Genomic DNA, 21,321 nt, shown 5'->3' on the forward strand with positions numbered 1-21,321 from the left:
ACAGCACTGGGCTGATTGGGTCCATCTCCAGCCTTGATGTCCACTCAGAGGGGCTCAGACTTAATGCTGTGGGCAGTGTCAGAATGGGAAGAACTCATGCCCAGCATCCAAGCCAATCTCATGTTACAGATGAGGAAGGTGAACCCACATGAGGCTCCTATAGGAAGAACAATGGCCATGCATAACAGCACGAGCACCAGGAAAATCGTAGCAGCCTCTGGTGCTGCGTCCGGCCCACCCCAAACAGCATCCTGAAATGGTTCGAACAAACGGATTTCTGATGAGACAGATTTGGGGCTCCCACTGCACCCCATGGCTGTGGCAGAGAGAGGGGTCCAAATCTCCAGGATGATGGGGACCATGATGATGGCATTGAAGCTGTTCTGGGGCCCCAGAACAGCTGAGTGACTTGTATATCACTTGCCCTTTGAAGCTTTATTTAGGTGGCACTTTCAGAAGTACTTTATCCAGGGTCAAGTTTAGAAGTCACTGGAAAATTCCAAAGGGGATGGATTGTCCTCAAATAGATGAATTAAAAGTGAGTTCTAAGAGTGGCAGGGTGTTTGTGTGCCTGTCTTCTCTGTTGAAATTCATTTACCTACCTACTCGTAAATCCACCCATCTACCGACTCATCCACCCACCTATTCATCCATCCATCCACCCATCTGCCCACCTGCCCACCCGCCCACAAACCCGCCCATCCGCTCACCCATTCACTCACCCATCCATCCATCCACCCACCCACCCACCAATCCATCCACCCATCCATCCAACCATCCATCTATCCATCCATCCATCCATCCATCCATCCATCCATCCATCCATCCATCCATCCATCCATCCATGCATCTATCCACCCACCCACCCATCCACCCATCCACTCACCCATCCACTCACCCATCCATCTATCCACCCACCCACCCAACCACTCACCCATCTACCCACCCACCCATCCACCCATCCATCCATCCACCCACCCACTCACCCATCCAACCATCCGCCAACCCATCCATCTAACCATCCACCCATCCACTCATCCATCCATCTATTCATCCTCCCATCCATCTTTTATTAATCTATTATCCATCCAGTTGATCATCCCTCCATCCACCTATTCTCTCAGCTCCACCACTCACTCTCTCCTGCACGTATTCAATGGCGTTTGCTAAGTGTCTACTCTCTGCTCAGTCCTGTGCTGAGCTCTGGGGAGCCTGAGCTGAATGAGCTGTGGCCCTGCTCCCCGAGGGCTCTGAATCTAGCAGACGAGGGCAGCTGCGCAGGTGCACACAGAGCCAGGACAGTGGACCCGTGAGGAGAGCCTCAAGGAGAGACTCAGGCAGGAAAGAGCCTCCGAGTGGAGCCTGGAGACCTGAACATGGTTGGCCCAGGGAAAGGGGACCGGGTGTCCAAGGAAGAGGGAGCAGCCTGGGAAGAAACACGGACCTGGGCAGGTGCAAGACAGATAGGATGGATGAGGCAGAGGGGTAGGTGTGGAATCTGGGTACCGCTGGACCTGTCCCTTCTGTGCAGTGTGGTGCCTGGCAAACAAAAAGTGCTGAGCAATGGCTACTGAATGAATGAAGTGAGTGAGGTGAATGAATGAACAGAACAAGCAGCAGGGAGGAGAGAAAGAAGGGGTGCCTTTTATCTTTCTGCTATCCCAGACACCAGCAGCCGCTCCGGGACACACACATCACAGGCAGAGCTGGGCCAGGAGTGTTGCTGTGTCAGCACACTGCGTGGGCCAATTTGCAGTTTGTAATTTCAACTGTGCACACGTCTGTCTTTTAAGAAATGCTATCTGTTTTCCTTGCTCTACCAAAGCTGTCAGGCTGCCAGTCACCTAACAGTCTCGGGGGAAAGAAGGAGGGATTCACAGAACACATTGCAGGCTGTCAGAGTGGAAGGGCCTGCGGAAAGCTGAGGCTGACACCCTGATTTTGCGGATGGGAAACTGAGGTCCAGGGTGGTGGGAGGTGATGAGGGGAGAAGCTTCCCTGCTGCCTCCCTGCCTGGGTGTTCTGGTGTCTCCTTGGGCCTCCTCTCCCCAGGCCCAGGACCCCTGCCCTTCCTTGGTGCCAGCAGAGTCTGGTAGGAGTTAGTGCTCACTGAATGAAGGCATGCTTCCTCTCCATCCTTCCTCTATCCCTGCAGCCAGAAAATAGCAAGGCCACACACCAAAATCTACCCCACCCACACTTCATCAAGGAGGACTGCGGGGCAGTCCAAGAGACAGGGAGCACCGACGATCACCGAGACACAGCTGGGGCCCAAGTGAGTGGGCTGCCCCGTGGTCCTCCAGTTTCTGCTGATGCTCCCACCTTCAGAAGGGTCTGTTGAGCGTTCACAGGGCTGGTGGGGCTCAGGTCAGCTCCCAACCCCACTCAGGCCCCTCAGCCAGGCCAAGGGCTTCTCGCCCTCACATCTAGACACGTCCTGACATTGATGGGCCCTTGACCGGCCAAGTCCCCAAAAAGGGACTGCACTGGGGAGGGCTGGGCCTGCAAATGGCTCTGAGACTCAGTTCCCTGAGCCAAGCCAGCAGCACAGAGCAGGCTGTGGTGTTCCCAGCTCCCAAACAGCCCCCTCAAGGTTTTCTTGGCTAAATGCTACCATCACCTCTGCCAGGGCTAGGGACGGAGAAGTGTTCACCGGCCTCTGCTCTGTGTCGGGTCCTGAGGACGTCTGGATGATCAGCTGGGACATAGACCAGTGACCAGGATGGGGCAAAGGGCAGTACAGGGAGCGGACTCCATAATCACCTGGGGCACCCATGGTATCTGAGGAGCAGGTGGGGGTTGGCACCCACTCTGTACTCTTTGGCTTTCTGGGGGAGGCACATGAGCTGGAGCAGGAACCCAGGGACCTGCCCTGGGCATGGAGAGCAGCCTCGGCAATGGGGGTGGTAGGAAGCAGCTGGCCACAGACCGTGCAGGGTCCGGGAACACTGGCTCGCTGGGAGCCCCGAAGGTGTGGAGCAGGAAGCATTGATCTCATAGGGTATAACTCAGCGTGAGGATTCCTATCCTAGTCTATTGAAAGGAAGAAAGGATGAAGATGAGGAAGAAATGATGAAGATGAGGAAGAAAGGGTGAAGATGAGGAAGAAAGGGTGAAGATGAGGAAGAAAGGGTGAAGATGAGGAAGAACGGATGAAGATGACGTATCCTTCAGATGCCACTCACTCCACCACAGAAGCACTCGGAAGGGAGCCAGCCCTTCAGTCCTGCGACATGCCCAGTCGGGAAGAACCCGCCACCAGCACCCTCAGCCACAGCTGGGTTGATTTCTGGGCTCAACATGGCTGATTCTCTACTAGGGGGGTTAGAAGTCAAGTTTCTGTCTTTGCTTCTCAAATCCATCCCCTTCTATTAATAGTTGGAGCCACAGCCTCACTTTCTGGGTCCCTCTGCAGTCTGATCTCTGCAGGCTGGACCTGAGGATGGTCCCCAGAGACTAGAATGCATCTCCTCGAGCTCGAGACCCCAGCGCGGCACTCCCCCACCTCCACCCTGCACACGCGGTGCCCTCTGCCTCAAGCGTCCTCTTCCCTGTGGGTCGGCTTGGCAGATGCCCATTTGTCCAGCAGGCTCAATCCAAACCCCAGGGCAGAATCGAGTGCCCATACCCTACGTCCCCCTGGACCATCTTGTAGGAACTTGGCATCAGGATGCATCTGGCCCTGTGGTCATCATCCCTTTGCTCCTCTGCTCACCCCTGAGTGACTGAGTCTTAACTCCCTCATTTCCAGCACCCAGTGCAGTGCCTGGCATGTGGGCGGGAGTGTCCAGCGTCCCCTTTGATGAGAGGACAGCCTGGCAGAGCACAACTGCCTTGAAGGTTTCCTGTCTTACCCTGTCTCATTCCTACAGTGGAGGTTTTGTTGTCTCATCTTGCAGATGAGGAAACAGGCTCAGAGAAGTGCAGTGAAATCTCAGAGTCCTACAGCTGGGAGGCGTAGAGCCTGGGGCTTATGCCTCTTATCTGCCTGGCTCCGGGATGGAATTCAGGAATGAATGACAGGGCGGGCAGGGGAGCGACCCCGTGGAAACAGGTAGCCATCATCCCTAGCCACCTCCAGCAGTGCGGCCACATGGCCTCGGGACCTGTGCCAGGGCAGGCGGCCATGTCGGGCCAGCAGATGTGCAGCCAGCCCACGCGCCTTTTCCTCCTGCTCTCAGCAGATGCTCAGGGCTGGAGAGGAGGATGGAAACAATGGACACATCAATTGACCCACATTGCACAGCTGGCTCCATCTTCCAGGAAAGCCCTGCCCAAGACTGAACAGAAGTGGAATAAAATAGAAGTGTAGTCTCCTGCCCTTGTAGGGACAGTGTGGGGGCAGGCAGGGAGGGAGGAAGGCTGTGACTGACACCCCCACAGAGCGAGGGGAGCTGCTCTCAGTGCTCTGTGTGACTCCTGCACAATTCAGGGATGCACTGAGAGATGGTGGGGGACCGGGATGCTCATTCTGGGCTCTCAGGGCCTTTGAGCGGTGGAAACATTGGAAATTATGCCTTTTGTATTTTGGTCAAGAATTTGGGGTTTCAGCCAATCAAGATAGTGCATTTTAAATACCCTGTCACTGAGAAGCCCAGGAAACCAAGTCCACAGGACTGGGGGCATCTAACGTGGCTGGTGAGTCTGTCTGTGCGTGGAAGCTGATAGGCAGTGAGTGGCTTCACATTGACGCTGACGGGTCGCATTTTCATTGGTCATTGTGGGGGCAGACAGAGGCTGTCCAGATGGGCTGTCACTGCCTAGGACCCCGGGCATAGAGAGCACACAGAGGAACTCCAAAAGCTGAAGGGCTTTGTTCACAATCCCCTCTCTTCCCAGCTGCAAAGCCCCAGCCTCCCCAGACAGGCCAGGTCTCTGCCGTCAGACCAGCCCTGCACGTAGGCTTCACCTCCAGCCAGTCCATTCACTCTGGTCTGGTCCTTTGGGGTCCCCATGTTCCCCCTTCCACCCAGAAGGCCATTCCTGCCATCACAACATGGCCACTCATTCACTTGTCCCGTCACTCACTCATTCACAAACAGCCTTGGAGGGCCCACCCTGAGCCAGGCCCCAGCTCGGTGCTGGGATATGGTGAAGGGTCAGACCAGCTCAGAGTCTGGGGTTCACATCCATATGGTCCTTGGCTGTTGGCCACATGGCCAACCCCTCTGTGTGGCAGATGGTGCTGGGGGAAATGGAGGGAAGGGGTCCTGGGTTCAGGAAGTGTGAGCTCTGGGCCTGTGCCTCTGCTGTCCAGCGTCTGCAGGAGACGCTGCCTCTCTGACTGTCACAGACCCCATGTGCAAAGTCTTGCCTGGCTCTCCCACACACCAGCTGAGTGACCCCAGACAGGTGGCTCTACTTTGTGTTTTGAATGGTTCTTCTAAAGCAAATCAACCTCATTTTATGGTATTATTTGATCAGCATACCAGGATTCTTGGATGTTCTAGTTTAGGGGAAGAGACAGACACAAAAATTATAATTTTGGGTTTTCAAAAAAGGGCTAGTTGTATACTTGTTTTTCTCCCCCCATTAAACTAGAACTTTTTTCAGGGGCCAATAAATATCAACCATGATACAAATCATCCATCCATTTATCCACCTACCCATCTATCCATTTTTCTATCCATTTGTCATTCATTCGTCATCCATCCATCCATTCACCCATCATCTATCACCCATCATCCATCTATCATCCACCCATCCACTCATCCATCCACTCACCCATCCACCTATCCACCACCCATCCACCATCATCCATCCATCATGCATCATCCATCCGTTCATCTATCCATCCATCCATTCAGCATCTATCCATCATCCATCATCCACCCACCCACCCACCAACATCCATCCATCATGCATCATCCATCTATCAATTCAGCATCTATCTGTCATCCATCCACCCACTCATCCATCTGTCCCCACACCCATCCACCCACCCATCCACCTACCCACCAACCATCCACCATCATCCATTCATCATGCATCATCCATCCATTCATCTATCCATCCATCCATTCAGCATCTATCCATCATCCATCATCCATTCACCCACTTGTCCATTCATCCACTCATCCATCTATCCACTCATCCATCCACCCACACACCCATCCATCCACCCACCCACCATCATCCATCCATCATGCATCATCCATCCATCAATTCAGGATCTATCCATCATCCATCATCCATCCACCCATCCAACCATCCACACACCCATCCACCCACTCATCCACCTATCCACCACCCATCCACCATCATCCATCCATCATGCGTCATTCATCCATTCATCTATCCATCCATCAATTCAGGATCTATCCATCATCCATCATCCACCCACCCACTCATCCATCCATCCACTCATCCATCCACCCACCCACCCATCTACCACCCATCTACCATCATCCATCCATCCATCATCGATCCATTCACCTATCCATCCTCCATCCATCCATTCACCATCTGTCCATCATCCAGCCAGCCATCATTCATCCAACATCTACCCACCCATCATCTATCACTTCATCTATCCATCCATCCATTGGTCAACTCTTCCATCTGTTCATGTTTCCATTCTGCCGACACATATCATATGCCCACCCTGGGCCATGCACTCACTTCTCAGAATTTGCCATGAGAGCTCAGCTTCCTGGAGATGCAGTGGTACTGCTTCCTAAGGGACATACTATGCCCTCAGGCCCATGACCATCCATTTTGACCCTTGAGATTGGAGGTACTCTTGGGCTGTAACGGCACCTGTCAGCTGCCCGTGATGGAAGCCACCTACCTGCCCCCATGATGAGGCCTGGGGCGGTGTCCTTGGTGTGCACGGTGCCTGATACATAGGGGTTGTCTGCCCAGCGCAGGTGCAGGTGCAGGTGGCAGTCTGGCTGCAAGGAAGAGAAAGGAAGCAATTGTCAACACATGAGTAGGAGCATCCTTAGGAAAACTAGGCCCGATGACAAACCTGCCCCTGTGGCTTTTGGGGAGAGAAGGCTGGGCCAGGAGTGCCTTGGAGGAATGGATAGAGGATGGGAAGCGGGTGTGAGGCTGACCTCTAGGGAAAGGGTGGGAAGGACAAGGGAAGCTTCAGCAGATCCTGTGCTGACAGCCTGGGAGGTGGAAGCGGGCACAAGCGAGGCACCTGGAAGGATCTGTTGGTTCCCTAGTCTAGATTAGGGACCCCCACAGCATCTGGGTATGGTGAGACACCCAGGAGGATTTGTTCGTTCCCTGGTCTAGATTAGGGACCCCCGCAGCCCCTGGGTGTGGTGCCTCTGCTCATGGATGCAGCTGCTGGGGCTTCTCCCACTGAGGGCTCTTGGGCATGGGTCCCGGCAGGTGGGTTCCGCAACATGGCTCCTCTGTGCAGTGCTGGGCTGTGGGATGTGATTCCTGGAGCCTGCATGGCCCAAGCTCATATTCATTCATTCACCTATGCAGAACCTTTATTGGGAGCCTCTTATGTGACCACAGTATCCCTGGCATCAGAGGATGTCACCCCATAAGACTCTCCCACTTTGAGATACAGAGGGGTGGGTTAAGTGTGCAAGAGCCCCAGGGGGCTGGTTCTGGAGACCCCATTTCTCCTGATCTCCCTCTGGCAGCCTGAGATACTGGGTCTCAGAGGTCTGGCTGGCCGAGTCCTCCTTGGTGACATAGGTGAACCACCAGAGACCCCACTGAACCGACAGATGCCGAAAGGCTTTGTGGGGGAATGACTCTGGGCTCAGCCTTCCTAATTTCCCCAAGTCAGGGAACTCCACAGGGTAAATTGAGGCAGGGCAGTCCTCAGGCTGGTCACAGAAAGGGCAGGGCTTAGACTCCTCGTACCTCCTCTAAATGGAGGTGTGGCCTTAGGAAAAATGCTTAACTTTCCTGTGCCTTTCTTTCTTCTCTGTGAGATGGGACAATAACCTCTGCTTCACAGGATATTGGATTAATATGGCACACCTCTGGGGTCCAGCCCTTCCCCTGGGCAAGGTACTGCCTAATTGTTTACTAATAAGAATGGTAAACATTGTATTTGCCACCTTACAATTATTTTTTTTCTGTTAAAAATCTCCAGCTTAGAAATATCCTAGAACTGGGTGCCCAGAGATCCAAATTGTAACTTAAGAGGCACCACTAATTTTCTGGGCAGCCTTGGGACTCAGTTTCCTCATCCTCAAAATGGAGACAGTGACGGTGAGGCCTGCTGACGCGCTCTGCAGGGCTCATTCCAGAATCCCCTCATCATTGCGGTGTCATATCATCTACTAACATCCACGTCAGAGATAACCTCTCTCTTCATTTCATGTTATAATAACACTTTCTTCTGGCCCATGAATTGCTTATGTTTTACACAGGTGACCCTAACTTAAATGTTAAACCGTTCAGGAAATTGGATATTTACTTGGATAAGATGCGACCGGGTGGCGGCTGCAGTCGGCAGATGGGCTTTATTTGTCTTCTCTAGGATTTAACAGATGTACGGGTTGCACTATATGTTGTACGATTCATCCATGAGCAATGCCCGGAGCAGGGAATCTATAGAGCCAGGAATGGACAGGTGGTTGCCAGGGGCTGGAGGCTGATGGGGGATAGGGAGGTGACAGCTAAGGATCAGGGGCTTCTTTTTTGGGTGGTAAAAATGTCCTAAAAGGGACAGTGGTGATGGTGGCCCAACTCTGTGAATAGACTAAAAGCCACTGAACTTGCACTTGAAAGGTGAACTATGTGGGATGTGAGATCTCAACAAAGCTGTTAGAAAACAACAAAAAAAAGAAAGGTTGCAAATTCAGCTGAAAGGTGCCCCATGTCCACTGCAGAGGCACATCCTGAAGATGACTGAGGGACTGAGACCATCCGCAGGGGAACCCAGGGAGTCCTGAGCTGACGACCACAGGGCCCCGGGTGGCAGGAGCCTGGGCACTATGTCACCCCTGGAGAGCCACCTGAGGGTTCCAGAAACACCTGGATCGAATGGCGACAAATAGGCCCCACTGAACATCTGTGAGATGTTAAGACGTTGCCTGCTGCAATAGATTCTTCCGATTTCTTACAACGGAAAAGCAGGTCTGGCACCTTTCAGTCCTAACCTCCTGTCCCCCCCAGATAGCTCAGGAAGGAAGACAGAGGCGGCTTGCTGGGGAAGGAGGCCGCTGTGATCTTGGTAGGCAGCGTTTGGCTTCCGCACTGCAGAAGGCAGCTCTAATCAGGAGAAGGAGCTCAGCAGGGGTGTGGTGCGGGAGTCCCCAGCAGCAGTGTGCCTGGCAGAGGCCGCCCTGGCTCTGCCATGCTTTGATATTCTAGGTTTTCTAGAAGACCAGAGCTCATGGGCTGGTCTCCATCAACCTCTCCCATTCCCCTGATGAGCTGTGCACATCTGGTCACTTGCTGCGTGCACAGTGGGCAGAGTTGAATTAGAGGGTGCCGCTTCACAAACCCTAGCTACCTCTCCCCACCCCTCACCACTAGTGGCCTATCCTGGTTGCCTGGCACTCAGGCCAGAGAAGTGGAACCCTCCTCAGGGTTCCCTGTGGGGTGGCCAGTTATGGCCTGCAGGCCACTGGTGAACACAGGCAGCACTATGAACCCCTTTGCATTCACCTTGGGGCCTGCTGATGGCCAAACAGACGTCTCCCCCAGCTCCTGAGGCGGCTGCAGGCACCGTGCTGGTGTCTGACACAATCACTCCCACCCGAGCCTGGGCCACCAGGTGAAAGGAAGGGCAATGCCAGCAGGCCTGGAGGAGCCCGCCCACAGGGCACCGGGATGCCCTGCACAGGTGGCAGGCCAGTGTGCATCAGGAGCCCCAGAACTAGCCTCGGGTGCATGTCGTCAGAGATGGGGCTTCCTCCGAGGCCACCCAGGACAAGGACAGGAGACCCCTGGGACAGGCTGTGGCCCTGGGAGTCCATGCAGAATGCTGCAGTGTTGACTGAAGTGGGCCTGGGTTCCTGCAGGGCTGGAGGCAGGCCAAGCTGGGGGCTGATGCTGTCCCAGGACTCTCCCTTCTCTGCCTGTTTGGCATATAGGGGCCAGAGGGTGCCCTAAAGAAGTGTCTAGCAAATCATCAAAGACTGCCAGATGGACCAGGACCGGGAGATGCAGCACCAGCCACCTGGATGCCTAGCACTCATCGCAGCCTCATGCCTCAGAAGAGTGACCATGGACTGTGCAGTGAATGAAGTTTTATGCTGAATTCAAGATGCAAACAGATTCAAAACCACCTTCCAATGAAGCTGGATCATCCTAAAACAGATCTGATCATGCCACTCCTCCGTTAAAGCCATCCCTGCATTTCCCCATTGAGGGAAGGAGGTATCCCCAGATAGGGCACAGGTCAAGTGGCCTGGGCAAAGATTCGTGACCCAGAGTTAAGAGAAAAACAGAGGGCTGAAAAATCACGCACATGTGTGATCCCAATGACGACTTGGTAATGTGTGTATGAGTGAAAAGATTGTAAAGAACAAAAATACCCAGTTACTATTTTTCTGGATGGTGTGATTCTGGTTATACCTTATTTCCCTTTTTATAACTTTCTGTATCTTCCAAGAATTCTGTAATAATCAGGCATCACTTTTATGAGCACTAAGTCCTCAGGCACAGTTTGCCCATTCATTGAGAGGTTGTGTGGCTGCAGGAGGGATGTAGTCAGGAGGTCCTGTGAGTGGCCCAGGAGGTCCTGTGAGTGGCCCAGTTCGTCCTGCCTCTGCACTTTCACCCTTGGAGATGCCATGGCCACACATACAGGATAGCCCAGACCTTCTGAGCCATGCGGGTGTTTTTTATATATATATCTATAATATTTATTTATTTTTTTGAGACGGAATCTCACTCTGTTGCCCAGGCTGGAGTACAATGGCACGATCTTGGCTCACTGGAACCTCCACCTCCCAGGTTCAAGCAATTCTCCTGCCTCAGCCTTCCAAGTAGCTGGGATCACAGGCATGTGACACCATGCCTGGCTAATTTTTGTATTTTCAGTAGAGACGGGGTTTCGCCATGTTGGCCTGGTTGGTCTCAAACTCCCAATCTCAGGTGATCCACCTGCCTCAGCCTCCCAAAATGCTGGGATTCCAGGTGTGAGCCACCATGCCCAGCCCGCGAGGCTGTAGTTTGATGTCTGTTGTGCCCCCGTGGGCTCCGTGCACTTGGTTCTACGTTCCCCCGTGCCCAGTCAGGTTCCCACATGCCTGCCTGGGGCTGCATGCTCACCAGTTTGCTCCTATTTCATTGTTTCAAGGCCAAGACAAATCTCACCGAGGTTATCTCCTCACTGAGCTGCATAATCACAGACAAGAATCTATTCTTAGCAAAAACTTGCTTTGACAGATTAATATGGCTTAACTTTGCCGATGATGATACAAAAATTAGCCCTTTCACAGCAACTCTGTTCTGGGAAGCATTTTTACAAAGGGCAGGTAATTAATTCTCCACACAGGTCGACAGGTGTTATCAGCAGGAGTGGGGGGCTTAAGCAGAGGCGGACAGCAGGCTTCTGAGAGGTGAGTGTTCCCAAGTCAGAGCTCAAGCCTCAGCTTAGAGCAACGGGCTGCCCTGGGGGTCAGAGTCCCGCCCTGGCTCTGGAGTGAGGGCTGTCTGGGAGGAGGAACTGCTCGCCTCTTAGTACCATGGCCTTCATGGGCCAACACTGGGGCCGGTGGCGGCAGTGGCTCACCATTTTCTAAGCCCTGCTGTATGCCAGGTAGAATCCCAGGAAGACAGGGAATGTCTTCTGGTTTGTTGGTTGGTGTGTTCTGAGCCTGCAGAACAGTGCCTGGCACATAGCAAGTGTTCATGCAGATTTGCTGAATATAACCCTGTCAAACAGGTACTTTTGTTCTTTCTATTTTATACATGAGGAAGCTGAGACAGAGAGATGGGTGGTTTCAGGCGTCCCCCGTGTGTAGTGTCTAAGAGAGGCTTCTGGGTGACAGTGGGAAACAGGGAAGCAGTATGCCCAGGGAAGGCTCCTCAGTGGAGGGAACATGTGGGCAGGGTTTTCAGGTGTTAGTAGGAGCTTGCTAGATGAGGAAAAGGGAGGGGGCATTTTAGGCCTTGGGGACAGTGTAGAAAGAGGGAGAGCTTGGAAGGGATGAGATTCGCTCTTCCTTGCAGCTTGCTCCATGCCAGGCATAGGCCGGTCTCTGCATTCTTTGATCTCATCCTCGCCCCAGTGCCACAGGGATGTTTATCATCTTCCTCCCTTTTCAACAGAGGCTCAGATTCACTGGTTGATGTAGCCAAGATCACACAGTCAGGGGGCTAAGACAGCAGCTCTGTGCAGCTCCAACACTAGACCCTTCTCCCACCCTGAGTTGCTCAGCACCCAGAAAGGGGCAGGGATGCTGGTGGTGGTGAGCTCCCTGTGGTATGCAAGGAGAGAGGCCCTGGGAGAGGCCAGGTCTCATGGGGGTGTTGGAAGGGGAGTGGGAAGCCTGGTCAGATTCTCTTGGCCCATTCAGCCTCTTCCTCCCTTGCATCCACTGGACCCTGGCAGCTGAGTGCTCACCTTAGCTAGGATCAGGGCTCCTTACAGCTCTATCTTTCCTTCCTCACCAGCATGGGCCTGTGCACCACCTGGATCCCTGGTAGCCACATCACAGCTGGCAAGAGTCCCAGCTACTTTGAGAGATCCCTCTCAACTCTAGGCAACCAAGGACTCAGGCAGTTGACACTTCTATTCATGTAGAAAGGTGTCCCTGGGATAGTGGGCCAGCTTTGGGGCTCATGATGTCTGAGCTCTGGCCCAACTCCATCACTTACTGACAGTGTGATGGTACACTGCCTTCCATGGCGAATTAGAAGCAAGTGTCTGCTCTCCAGCCCTCATTCCCCTGGGCAGAGTACACTTCCCAGATCCTTGATGTTGACCAGTAAGATTTAGCAGATGTACCAGCAGGCTTGAAATGTACTTGCCTGTTTCTGTTTATCCTCTTGTACTTCTGGTATCACCATGAGAATTAAGCTGATTCCAGGAGAAGGATGCAAGATGTGCAGAGCGGAGACCAGCCTAAATCAGTCAATTCCCTGACATATGAGCAATCCCAGACAAGATCAGCAGAGCTGCCCAGCTGAGCCCAGCCAAGATCAGCAGAACCCCTCAGCTGAACCCAGCTAAGGTCAGCAGAGCCGCCCAGCTGAGCCCAGCCAAGGTCAGCAGAGCCGCCCAGCTGAGCCCAGCCAAGGTCAGCAGAGCCGGCCCAGCTGAGCCCAGACAAGGTCAGCAGAGCCGGCCCAGCTGAGCCCAGCCAAGGTCAGCAGAGCCGCCCAGCTGAGCCCAGACAAGGTCAGCAGAGCTGCTCAGCCAAGGTTGGCAAAGCCACTCAGCTGAGCCCACCTGTAGATCTGGGAAATAAATGTTGTTGTTTTTGGGTGGCTTATTGCACAGCAATTCTGTGTGAAAAACTGATACACTTCCCTCTCTGACCTCCAATTAACTTTTCTGTAAAACAAGGAGTTTCATTTGACCCTCTCTACCACACCCAGCAGAAATAGGTGGTTCATGTGTCTCAGATGGTCCTTCTCAGACATCACCACCTCTGACCTTTTTGATTACTGAAGCTATATCTAGCATCCACCCCATGGATGGTATGTGATGTGAGCCGAGGTACTTACAGGCTTGCAGTTGGTTGGTTTTCCATTCATGTCCATGCTAGGTGGCCTCAGGTAATCCCAGTCACGGCCCTTGTTGTAGGTTATAAGTGTCATCACTTTCCCATCAATTTTTTGGTTTGCCAGGAAGACTCCTTTCACCCCTCTGACCTGGGACAAAAATACAAGAAGGACTGTAACCTTACACTGGAGCACTCTGATGACCATGTATCCACTGTGCTCCAGCCCACATGTGGCCTCATTTCACACTCACAATGGCCTGCAGCTGAGACACATTCTAGAGGTGAGTGAGGTTTAGAGGGACCAGGGATCCAAGACTCCGGCCCCAGCTTTAATGGGAAGCTAGTTTGGTCTAGCTCTGAAGCCTGAATGATCTTCATGTTGCTGAGCTGTTCTCCCAGGTCCAGACACCAACCATCAGATGGCAAGTGGGGTTCTGGACCCCTGACCTGCCTGTCCCTCAAACTCACCCCATCCTTGCCTCAGAGGTCCTGATTCAGAGCTCAGATCCCCCCAGTGCCTCTTGTTTCTATTGGACCATGCATCCTGGACCAATAGAATTGCCTCTGGGCTTGCCTCTGGGGACCCCCAGCTCAATCCCCATACAAACATGCCAAGGAATGAAGACAGGAGGGTCCATGCTTCCACTAGAACACCCAGGACAGGGCTCCACTTGCCTTCAGTGCTCAGAGCTAACCTGGTCCCTTTTTCAAGGTTTCCTAAGAGGCCCATGGCAGTGACCCAAACGTCCAAGAGTGGTTACTAAGTTGACCTATAAGAAACGTGCAACTGTCAGCAACTTCACATAGTTCAACCGAATGGTTTGCTCCCAGAGAGGGTCTTTTCCTGCAAGTTCCTTATTTCATGGAGGGTTTTGACTCATATTTATCAAGATCCACTAGTGTGGTGTGAAGAGGCAGAAGAACGCCCACCACTTGTCAAGGCCTCCTGTGTTCCAGGCCAGAAACTGTTTCTACACCTGTATATGCAGCCTGCACCATGGGAAACTGAGGCTCAGAGGGGGTGCCACCTGCCCAAAGGCCCATAGCCAAAGATTCTAGTTAGGATAGTAATGGCATACAGTTATTAAGTGCTTCTATGTTCCAGGCACTGAACTTAACACATGTCCTCTCACTGAATTCTCATAACTCCAGCAGGTCCTCAAGGGGAGAAGAACAGCAGCCATGATGATGAAACCAGAGGACTGGGGTCTGAGCTTCCTGCAGCTGCTATAACAGATGGTCACAAACCCAGTGGCTTCAGACAACACACATGTATTCTCCCACAGCTCTGGAGGGCAGAAGCCTAGCATGCGGCCACAGTCAAGTGTCAGTAGAATCACATTCCTTTCTGGAGGCTCCAAAGGAGCATCCCTTTCCTTGTCTTTTCCAGCTTCTAGAGGCACCGGCATTCCTTGGCTAATGACCCCTTCCTTCGTGTTCAAAGCCAGCAATGCTGCATCTCTCTGACCATGTTTCCACCATCACATCTTCTCTATCTCCTGCCTACTTCTTCCAATGTTAAGGACCCGTGTGCTGACCCTAGGCCCCTCCAGATAACCCAGGTCATCTTCCTGTCTGCTGATGAGCAGCCTTAATTTCATCTGCAACCTCATTCCTCCTCTACCACATAAGGTAACATACATGCATGTTCTGGGGCTCGTGATGTGGCCATCTTTGAGGGGGGCACTATTCTCTCCAGCACAGTCCCTCCTCTGACCCCCAAGGACACACATCAGTCTTCAAGCAAAATACATTCACCCCATCAAGGTTTCCAAAGTTCTCATCTCATTACAGCATTAATTCAAAGTCAAAAGTCTCCCCTAAATATCACCAGATCAAAAGCTCCAAATCTTCTCATCTAAGTCATCTAAACCAGATGTGGGTGAGCTCTGGGTAAAATCCCTCTGTGGAGCTGGGAAACTAGCAAACGAGTTGTCTGTTTCAAAGTGCAAGGTTGGGGCAGGCATAGGGTGGTAGCTACAGATCTTTTGCCTCCCACTGATGGCTGTGGCTGGTTTAGGTTACCCTCGGAGTTGGCTCTCAGAGACTCCGGGCTGCCTTCACTGGATGTGGGAGTTGGGAGGCAGGGCAGGCTGTTTTCCTTGGGACCTACCAGGTCTTATCAACACAGACAGGCAGAGCTAGGAGCCAAGTGGATCACACTGTGAGCATCCACCCAGAATTTCTAGGGAACGTCATACATGCGGCAAATCCATGCACAGAGCATTCAGCTGCCAGTATTATCTGCATAGGATGCTGTGGTCTGGGGGTAGCCTTCCTCTCTGCAGAGGAAGCTTCATCAATGGTCCTGCTGGGCGGACAGTCTCAAAGGCTGGGATGAGCCAGCTCCTTCTTGCCCATGGGGCATCACTCTGTCTCCTGTTCACTCGACTTGATGACTGCAGATGGGGTCCCTGGCCCAGAGTCCAGCCTCTTTGTGAGATGCGGTACCAAGTGCAGGCCCTGCAGAAACCCAGGACTCCATGTCACAGGGTTTTGAGTTCCCTCCAGACTCTGGGCTTGGTCTGCAGGAGATGAGCTGCCGGGGGCTGGGAGAGGGCAGAGCGTGTGCATGTGTGTGAGCCTGTGTCTGTGTGTGTGAATGTGAGTGTTGGCTCTAGATCGGCTGCAGACAGGTCCCTCTGTGCTAGACTTCGGACCAACCACACACCCACCAAATGGCTGCACATCCTCTGCTGTGTGGTCTGGTGCTGAAGGGAGGCCCGGGCAACGTGCTGCAAGTCTTTGTGTCTTATAAGCTCATAGAACCCCGACAAGGCAGGCAGGACGGGGACCCAGGGACATCACCCAGAGGGCTTCTGTCCTGCCCATTGCTTGGTGGAAATGCTTTTCTGCTGTCCTCCGGGCAGGTCGAAGGCTGATTTGCCCATGATGGTTTTTGTTATTGGGTAATTGCCATTTTATATCCCAGCTGGGTCTCCATGAAAACGCTCAGCAATAAATAACGTGGATCCAGATATAGGCCAAGGCCCCTGGGTGGGTCTGACTGGCGGAGCATTAGCTCAGAATATCAGTGTGTCGCTGCATAACTGCCCATATCACAGCTGTATTCATTCCTGTGTCTGCTGTGAAAAAAAGTCCCACAAGTTGTTTGGCTTCAAACAACAGAAATTTATTCTCTTGGAGGCCAGAGTCCAAAGTCAAGGCGTGGGCAGGGCTGTGCTCCCTCTGCAGACCCCAGGGAAGGATCCTTCCTGCCCCTTCCAGCTCCGCGCCTCCAGCCCTCCCTGGCCTGCGGCTGCAGTCTCTGCCTCTGTCCCCACGGGGCCACTCTGTGAGCCTGTGGCTCCTCTCCCGTCTCGGATAAGGACACTTGTGATTGCATTTAGGGCCCCTTGGATAATTCGGGATGATGTCTGCTTGAGTCTTTTACTTCATGACGCTGCAAAAATCTCTTTTTCAAATAAGGTCACATTGCAGGGCCTGGGTATTAGGATGTGGGCCACCATTTCCATGCCTATTTCGGGGTCGCCATTCAGCCCATTGAGATGCCTGCTGCCAGGGCTCCTTGGGGGTAGGGGACAGGGCTATGTTCCGTAAGTCCCCATTCATAACCCAAGCTGCAGCACAAGAGGAGTCCAGGAAAGATTTGCTGTCTTGCCTCGAACCTAGGTTGTGCCCCGCAGGGGAAGAGATCCCCGCAGCCTTCTGAGGCAGTACCTGGCTGTGTCATCTGCACCAAACATTTTTCCTGGATGTGCTGCTGGGTGCACAACCACCACGACAGCAACAGTACTGGTCGTGTGCAGTGAGACTCAGGCGTCAGCCCCCACCCATTAATTATCCCTGATCCCCAGAAAGGGCAAGTGCTGGGCAAACAAAGTGAGTCCTCACTTGGAACCAGGCGCTGCTCTGCCTATTCAATAGGAATGACAGCCTTAAAACTCACGGCAACCCGGTGAGGAAGGTGCTGCTACCATCCCTGTTGCACATAGGGAAGCACAGAGAGGTTAAGAAACCCACCTACGGCCACAGAGCAAATACATACCAGTTCATGGACCTGACCCCGGGCAGTCAGGCTCCAGAGTTGTGCTTGTAACAACCAGCTGTGACCCATGTTTGATGGTTTTCAGAGAAGGGATATCCCTTGGGAGGGCACCCAGGTGGTGGAGAGTGGGTGTCACCTTTGGACCGGGCCACTGCAAACCTCTTCTGGCTCCTTGCTTCCTCTTGCCTTGAGGTCTCTGTGTGTGGCTCTGAGCTCCTTCCGCACCTGCCTAACTCCTGCTCAGCCTCCTCCGGGAAGCACTCCCTGACTTCTGCCCCAGGCTGGCCAACTGCCTCTGTGCTGTGTCTTCAGGCCCCGGCACTCTCAGTCAGAACTACAGCTGGGAGCCGTCTTCCTGCTTCATGAGGGGTGCATGGTGCATGTCATATCCAGCCTGTGTCCCAAGGGCGGGGCCCAGAACACGGCATGTGGTGGTGCAGGCATCACAGATGCCTGTGGACAGGACGGCCGTGGAGCCTCACCCCACCCTGTTCTTGGCCCCCTTCCCATCCCATCATCACCTACTCACTGCCTTCCAGAGCCACGTTTGTGCTGGACCCAGTCCCCTCCTAGAGGCTCACAGGGCAGGGCCTTTGGGACACTAGGGGTGGGGTTGGGCGCTGCCTGCAGGGGGCTTTGGGCAGTGAGGCTGTATCTGCATCGTCCGCTGAGGAGGTAAACCCTGACACATGGGTTATCATTGCAAACAAATGATTCCATTTGTGACTTTCCTGGGGACCACAGTTCTGCTGCTTCTGGCAAGGGAGGGATGAATGCTGAGTCTGGTGCCTCCCACTCACAAGCCCATCAGTGCCACTGCCTGCCCAGGGTCTACTGGCCACCCACAGGACACTCCCCCAGCCTGCGTCAATGGGCCACTTGGGGGTGTCCCCACAGGCAAGAGGAAGGAGCTTGGAGGTGAACAACTGAGAGGGGTCCCAAGAGGAGGGCACCAGGCTCAGAGCAGACAGGCCTGGGCCGGTCCTGGTTTTCCTGCTTACGTCTAGGTCTGCCTGGGCGGGTCGTTTGCCTTCTCTGAGCCTCAGTTTTCTGACCTGTAAATGGGCCTGGCCGGAGCAGGGCTGCTGCAGGGATCCAGGTGGAAATGGAGCAATAGTGGCGCGATGTACGGGGCATTCTCTGGGGTCAGTGGAGGCTCATGCGAGAGGCCCAGGGGGGACCCGGAAGGGCAGCAAGGAAGGCTCCCATCCGAGCTCGGATGGCAACCCAGCAGGGGAGGCCAGGGATTCGTATGTGGTGAGAGAAGTGACAGGAGGGAGGCTGGAGGGCTGGATTCCGGGGAGACAGAGAGAGCGAGAGCAAGAGAGAGCAAGCAAGAGAGAGCAAGCGAGAGAGAGAGAGAGAGAGAGAGAAAGAGAGAAGAAAGGCCAACTTCAGACACAGAGAGGGAGAGGAAGGAGAAGATGAAGGGGCTGGGGTGGGGAGGATCCGGGGAGACAGAGAGAGAGAGAGGCCAACTTCAGACAGAGAGAGGGAGAGGAAGGAGGAGATGAAGGGGCTGGGGTAGCGGGGGGGAGAGAGAGAGAGAGGAAGGCAGACTTCAGACACAGAGAGGGAAAAGAAGGAAGAGATGAAGGGGCTGGGGTAGAGAGAGAGAGTGAGAGAGGGAGAGAGAGACGGGGCACTCAGAGAGAAGCACTGCCCTCAGGGGTGACCCCAGCCCAGGACTTCTGATGAGAGCTTGTGAGGGAGTTGGCAGAGAACACTCAGGCTGACCCAAGTCAGTAAAATGTTATTCCCTCAAAGAATTCCATTCTTCTCATGACAAAAACTTGTACTCGATGATCATTGCACTTCATATTTCCTCAAGAAGGAAATTCTCTTCCTCTAAAAATACCTATATAATAGCCTCTTGGCCTGCAAAGCTTAAAATATTTGGCTGTTTACAGATGTGTGCAGACCCCTAAGATAGCATTAGAGACAGGCAGGAGCGGAGGGAGGAGGAGGAGGTGGGGGAGAGGGCAGGGGGTTGGCGGCAGACCCCGCCCACATCCACGCCGGACCCACCTCCAGGATGTCGATGAGCACGCTCTCCTCCGCCTGCCGCGAACTGCGCACGTCCTGCAGGACCAGCGCGTAGCGCACGCCGCGCGGGTCCGACTGGTACAGGTTGTAGGTGTCCATCTGGTACCACTCCTGCACCGCCACGAACACCTGACTCTCGTCCGTGCTGATGATCTGCAGATCCTGCGGGGATGTGCGGGGAACACAGGGTCAGGGCCAGGCTGGGGGCCGCGCGTGGGAGGAAGAAGGCAGCTGCACAGGCCTTGAGGGTGGGGAAGGCCTCGGGCTCTCCTGGAGCCAGTCTGGCCTGGATTTGCCTCCTGGCTCGCCTGCTCTGGGCTCTGTGGCCTTGGACAAGTCTCCTCACCTCCCTGGGCCTCCATTTCCCCATCTCTAATATGGGGATGGCCTTGGGATGCTCTAAGCCAGGTTATGGGAGGGTGGCCTGGGGACACCTCCTCCTGGTCCCACATCAGGCTATCCATCCATCCAACAGTGGGGAGGTGGAGTTCTTCCTCCATGCACCCCCAGATGGTTGATTCCGGGGGTGAGGGCTGGAGCCCCTCCCTCTCCTCCTATCCACAGGAACAGGTGAGTCTCTGCTCCCTCCTTCATTCAACACACATTTCAGAAGCACCCACTCCATACCAGAAACTTTCCGGCCACTGGATACCTAGAAAGGCCCTGAGTGCAGTGGGGAGCCAGGTGTGGCTCTGTCCTCTGCGACCTGCAGGGAGGTGTCTGTGGGTTCATCCACTAAAGCTTCGTTGTCCAGGGACACTATCCCCACCTGTACACGTCCTCCTGGTCCCTCTGTGCAGGTCCCTGCCTGCCCTGAGCCCTGGGGGCACAGTCTGGAGGGGGAGGCAGAGAAGGAGCCCCACCAGGACCCCATAAGGTGGTCTCAGAAGGTGAAAGGGCAGCCAGGGCAAAGTCCCTCGCCTCGGTTTCCATTCGGAAGCAGGTGTGTTGGGCAGCTCTGGAGTGGGCCCAGGGCAGTGGTCTTTGGGTTCAGTCCCAGGTTTTTAAACTCAGAAAGCAGCCAAAACCCAATAGAATAAAAAGGAAAACCGGGGATACTTCAGTTTCTTGTTTTCTTTTCTTGCCCAGCCAGCACCAAATGCGTATGGGAGGCATGAGTAAAGGGGTCTGGACAGGCCCATTTTGAAGCCATAACCAGCTTCCCTCCCACCTCTGTTCCTTTGCCTTCTCTCACTCTGGAACTTTATTGCCCTCTGAGAAGACAGTGCCAAGTTCCAGGGGCAGAAAACAGGTGACAGAGGGGGGCTCGACTGGCCCCACCTATGGAGTCACCCCTCCCAACTACGGTGTGGCTGTGGCACATGTTCTCATCTAATGGGAGGGCCTAGGGAAGGAGTTTATTTTTATTTTTTTCTGAATAATAACAGATCAAATCCCGATTCTGCCTAGTGGAGCCCAGTTTTCAGGGGAGAGTGAGGAAGAAGCTGCCTTAGCAGGTGGCTCAGGGCCGGGCTGGACTCCTGAACGCTAACGCCTGTTCCCTATGCTATGCAGCCCCAAGGACTGTGCAGAAAAGGAGAGTGATGCTATTTTGCAGCTACCATGCAGCCCACAGGCAGAGAGGACCCTACAGTGGCAGGAGCTGCAGTCCTGTGTCTATGGACCGAAATTCAACACACAGAAATGACTGGCACCGAG

General features: G+C 53.8%; 1 protein-coding gene across 4 annotated transcripts in view; it reads right to left on the reverse strand.

Moving 5' to 3' along the window:
• The window catches only part of SORCS2 (sortilin related VPS10 domain containing receptor 2), a 545,837-nt gene that overhangs the window by 45,249 nt on the left and 479,267 nt on the right, over window positions 1-21,321 (reverse strand). For all 4 annotated transcript variants that reach the window (XM_025386534.1, XM_025386535.1, XM_025386533.1 and 1 more), the window contains exons 9-11: window positions 19,645-19,824; window positions 13,609-13,755; window positions 6,791-6,893 (exon numbers count right to left, since the gene is read on the reverse strand). In XM_025386534.1, the coding sequence (XP_025242319.1) occupies window positions 6,791-6,893; window positions 13,609-13,755; window positions 19,645-19,824 (430 nt within the window). The remainder of the gene's footprint in view (window positions 1-6,790; window positions 6,894-13,608; window positions 13,756-19,644; window positions 19,825-21,321) is intronic.

This window comes from Theropithecus gelada, chromosome 5 (genome assembly GCF_003255815.1).
Source record: "Theropithecus gelada isolate Dixy chromosome 5, Tgel_1.0, whole genome shotgun sequence".
Lineage (NCBI taxonomy): Eukaryota > Metazoa > Chordata > Mammalia > Primates > Cercopithecidae > Theropithecus > Theropithecus gelada.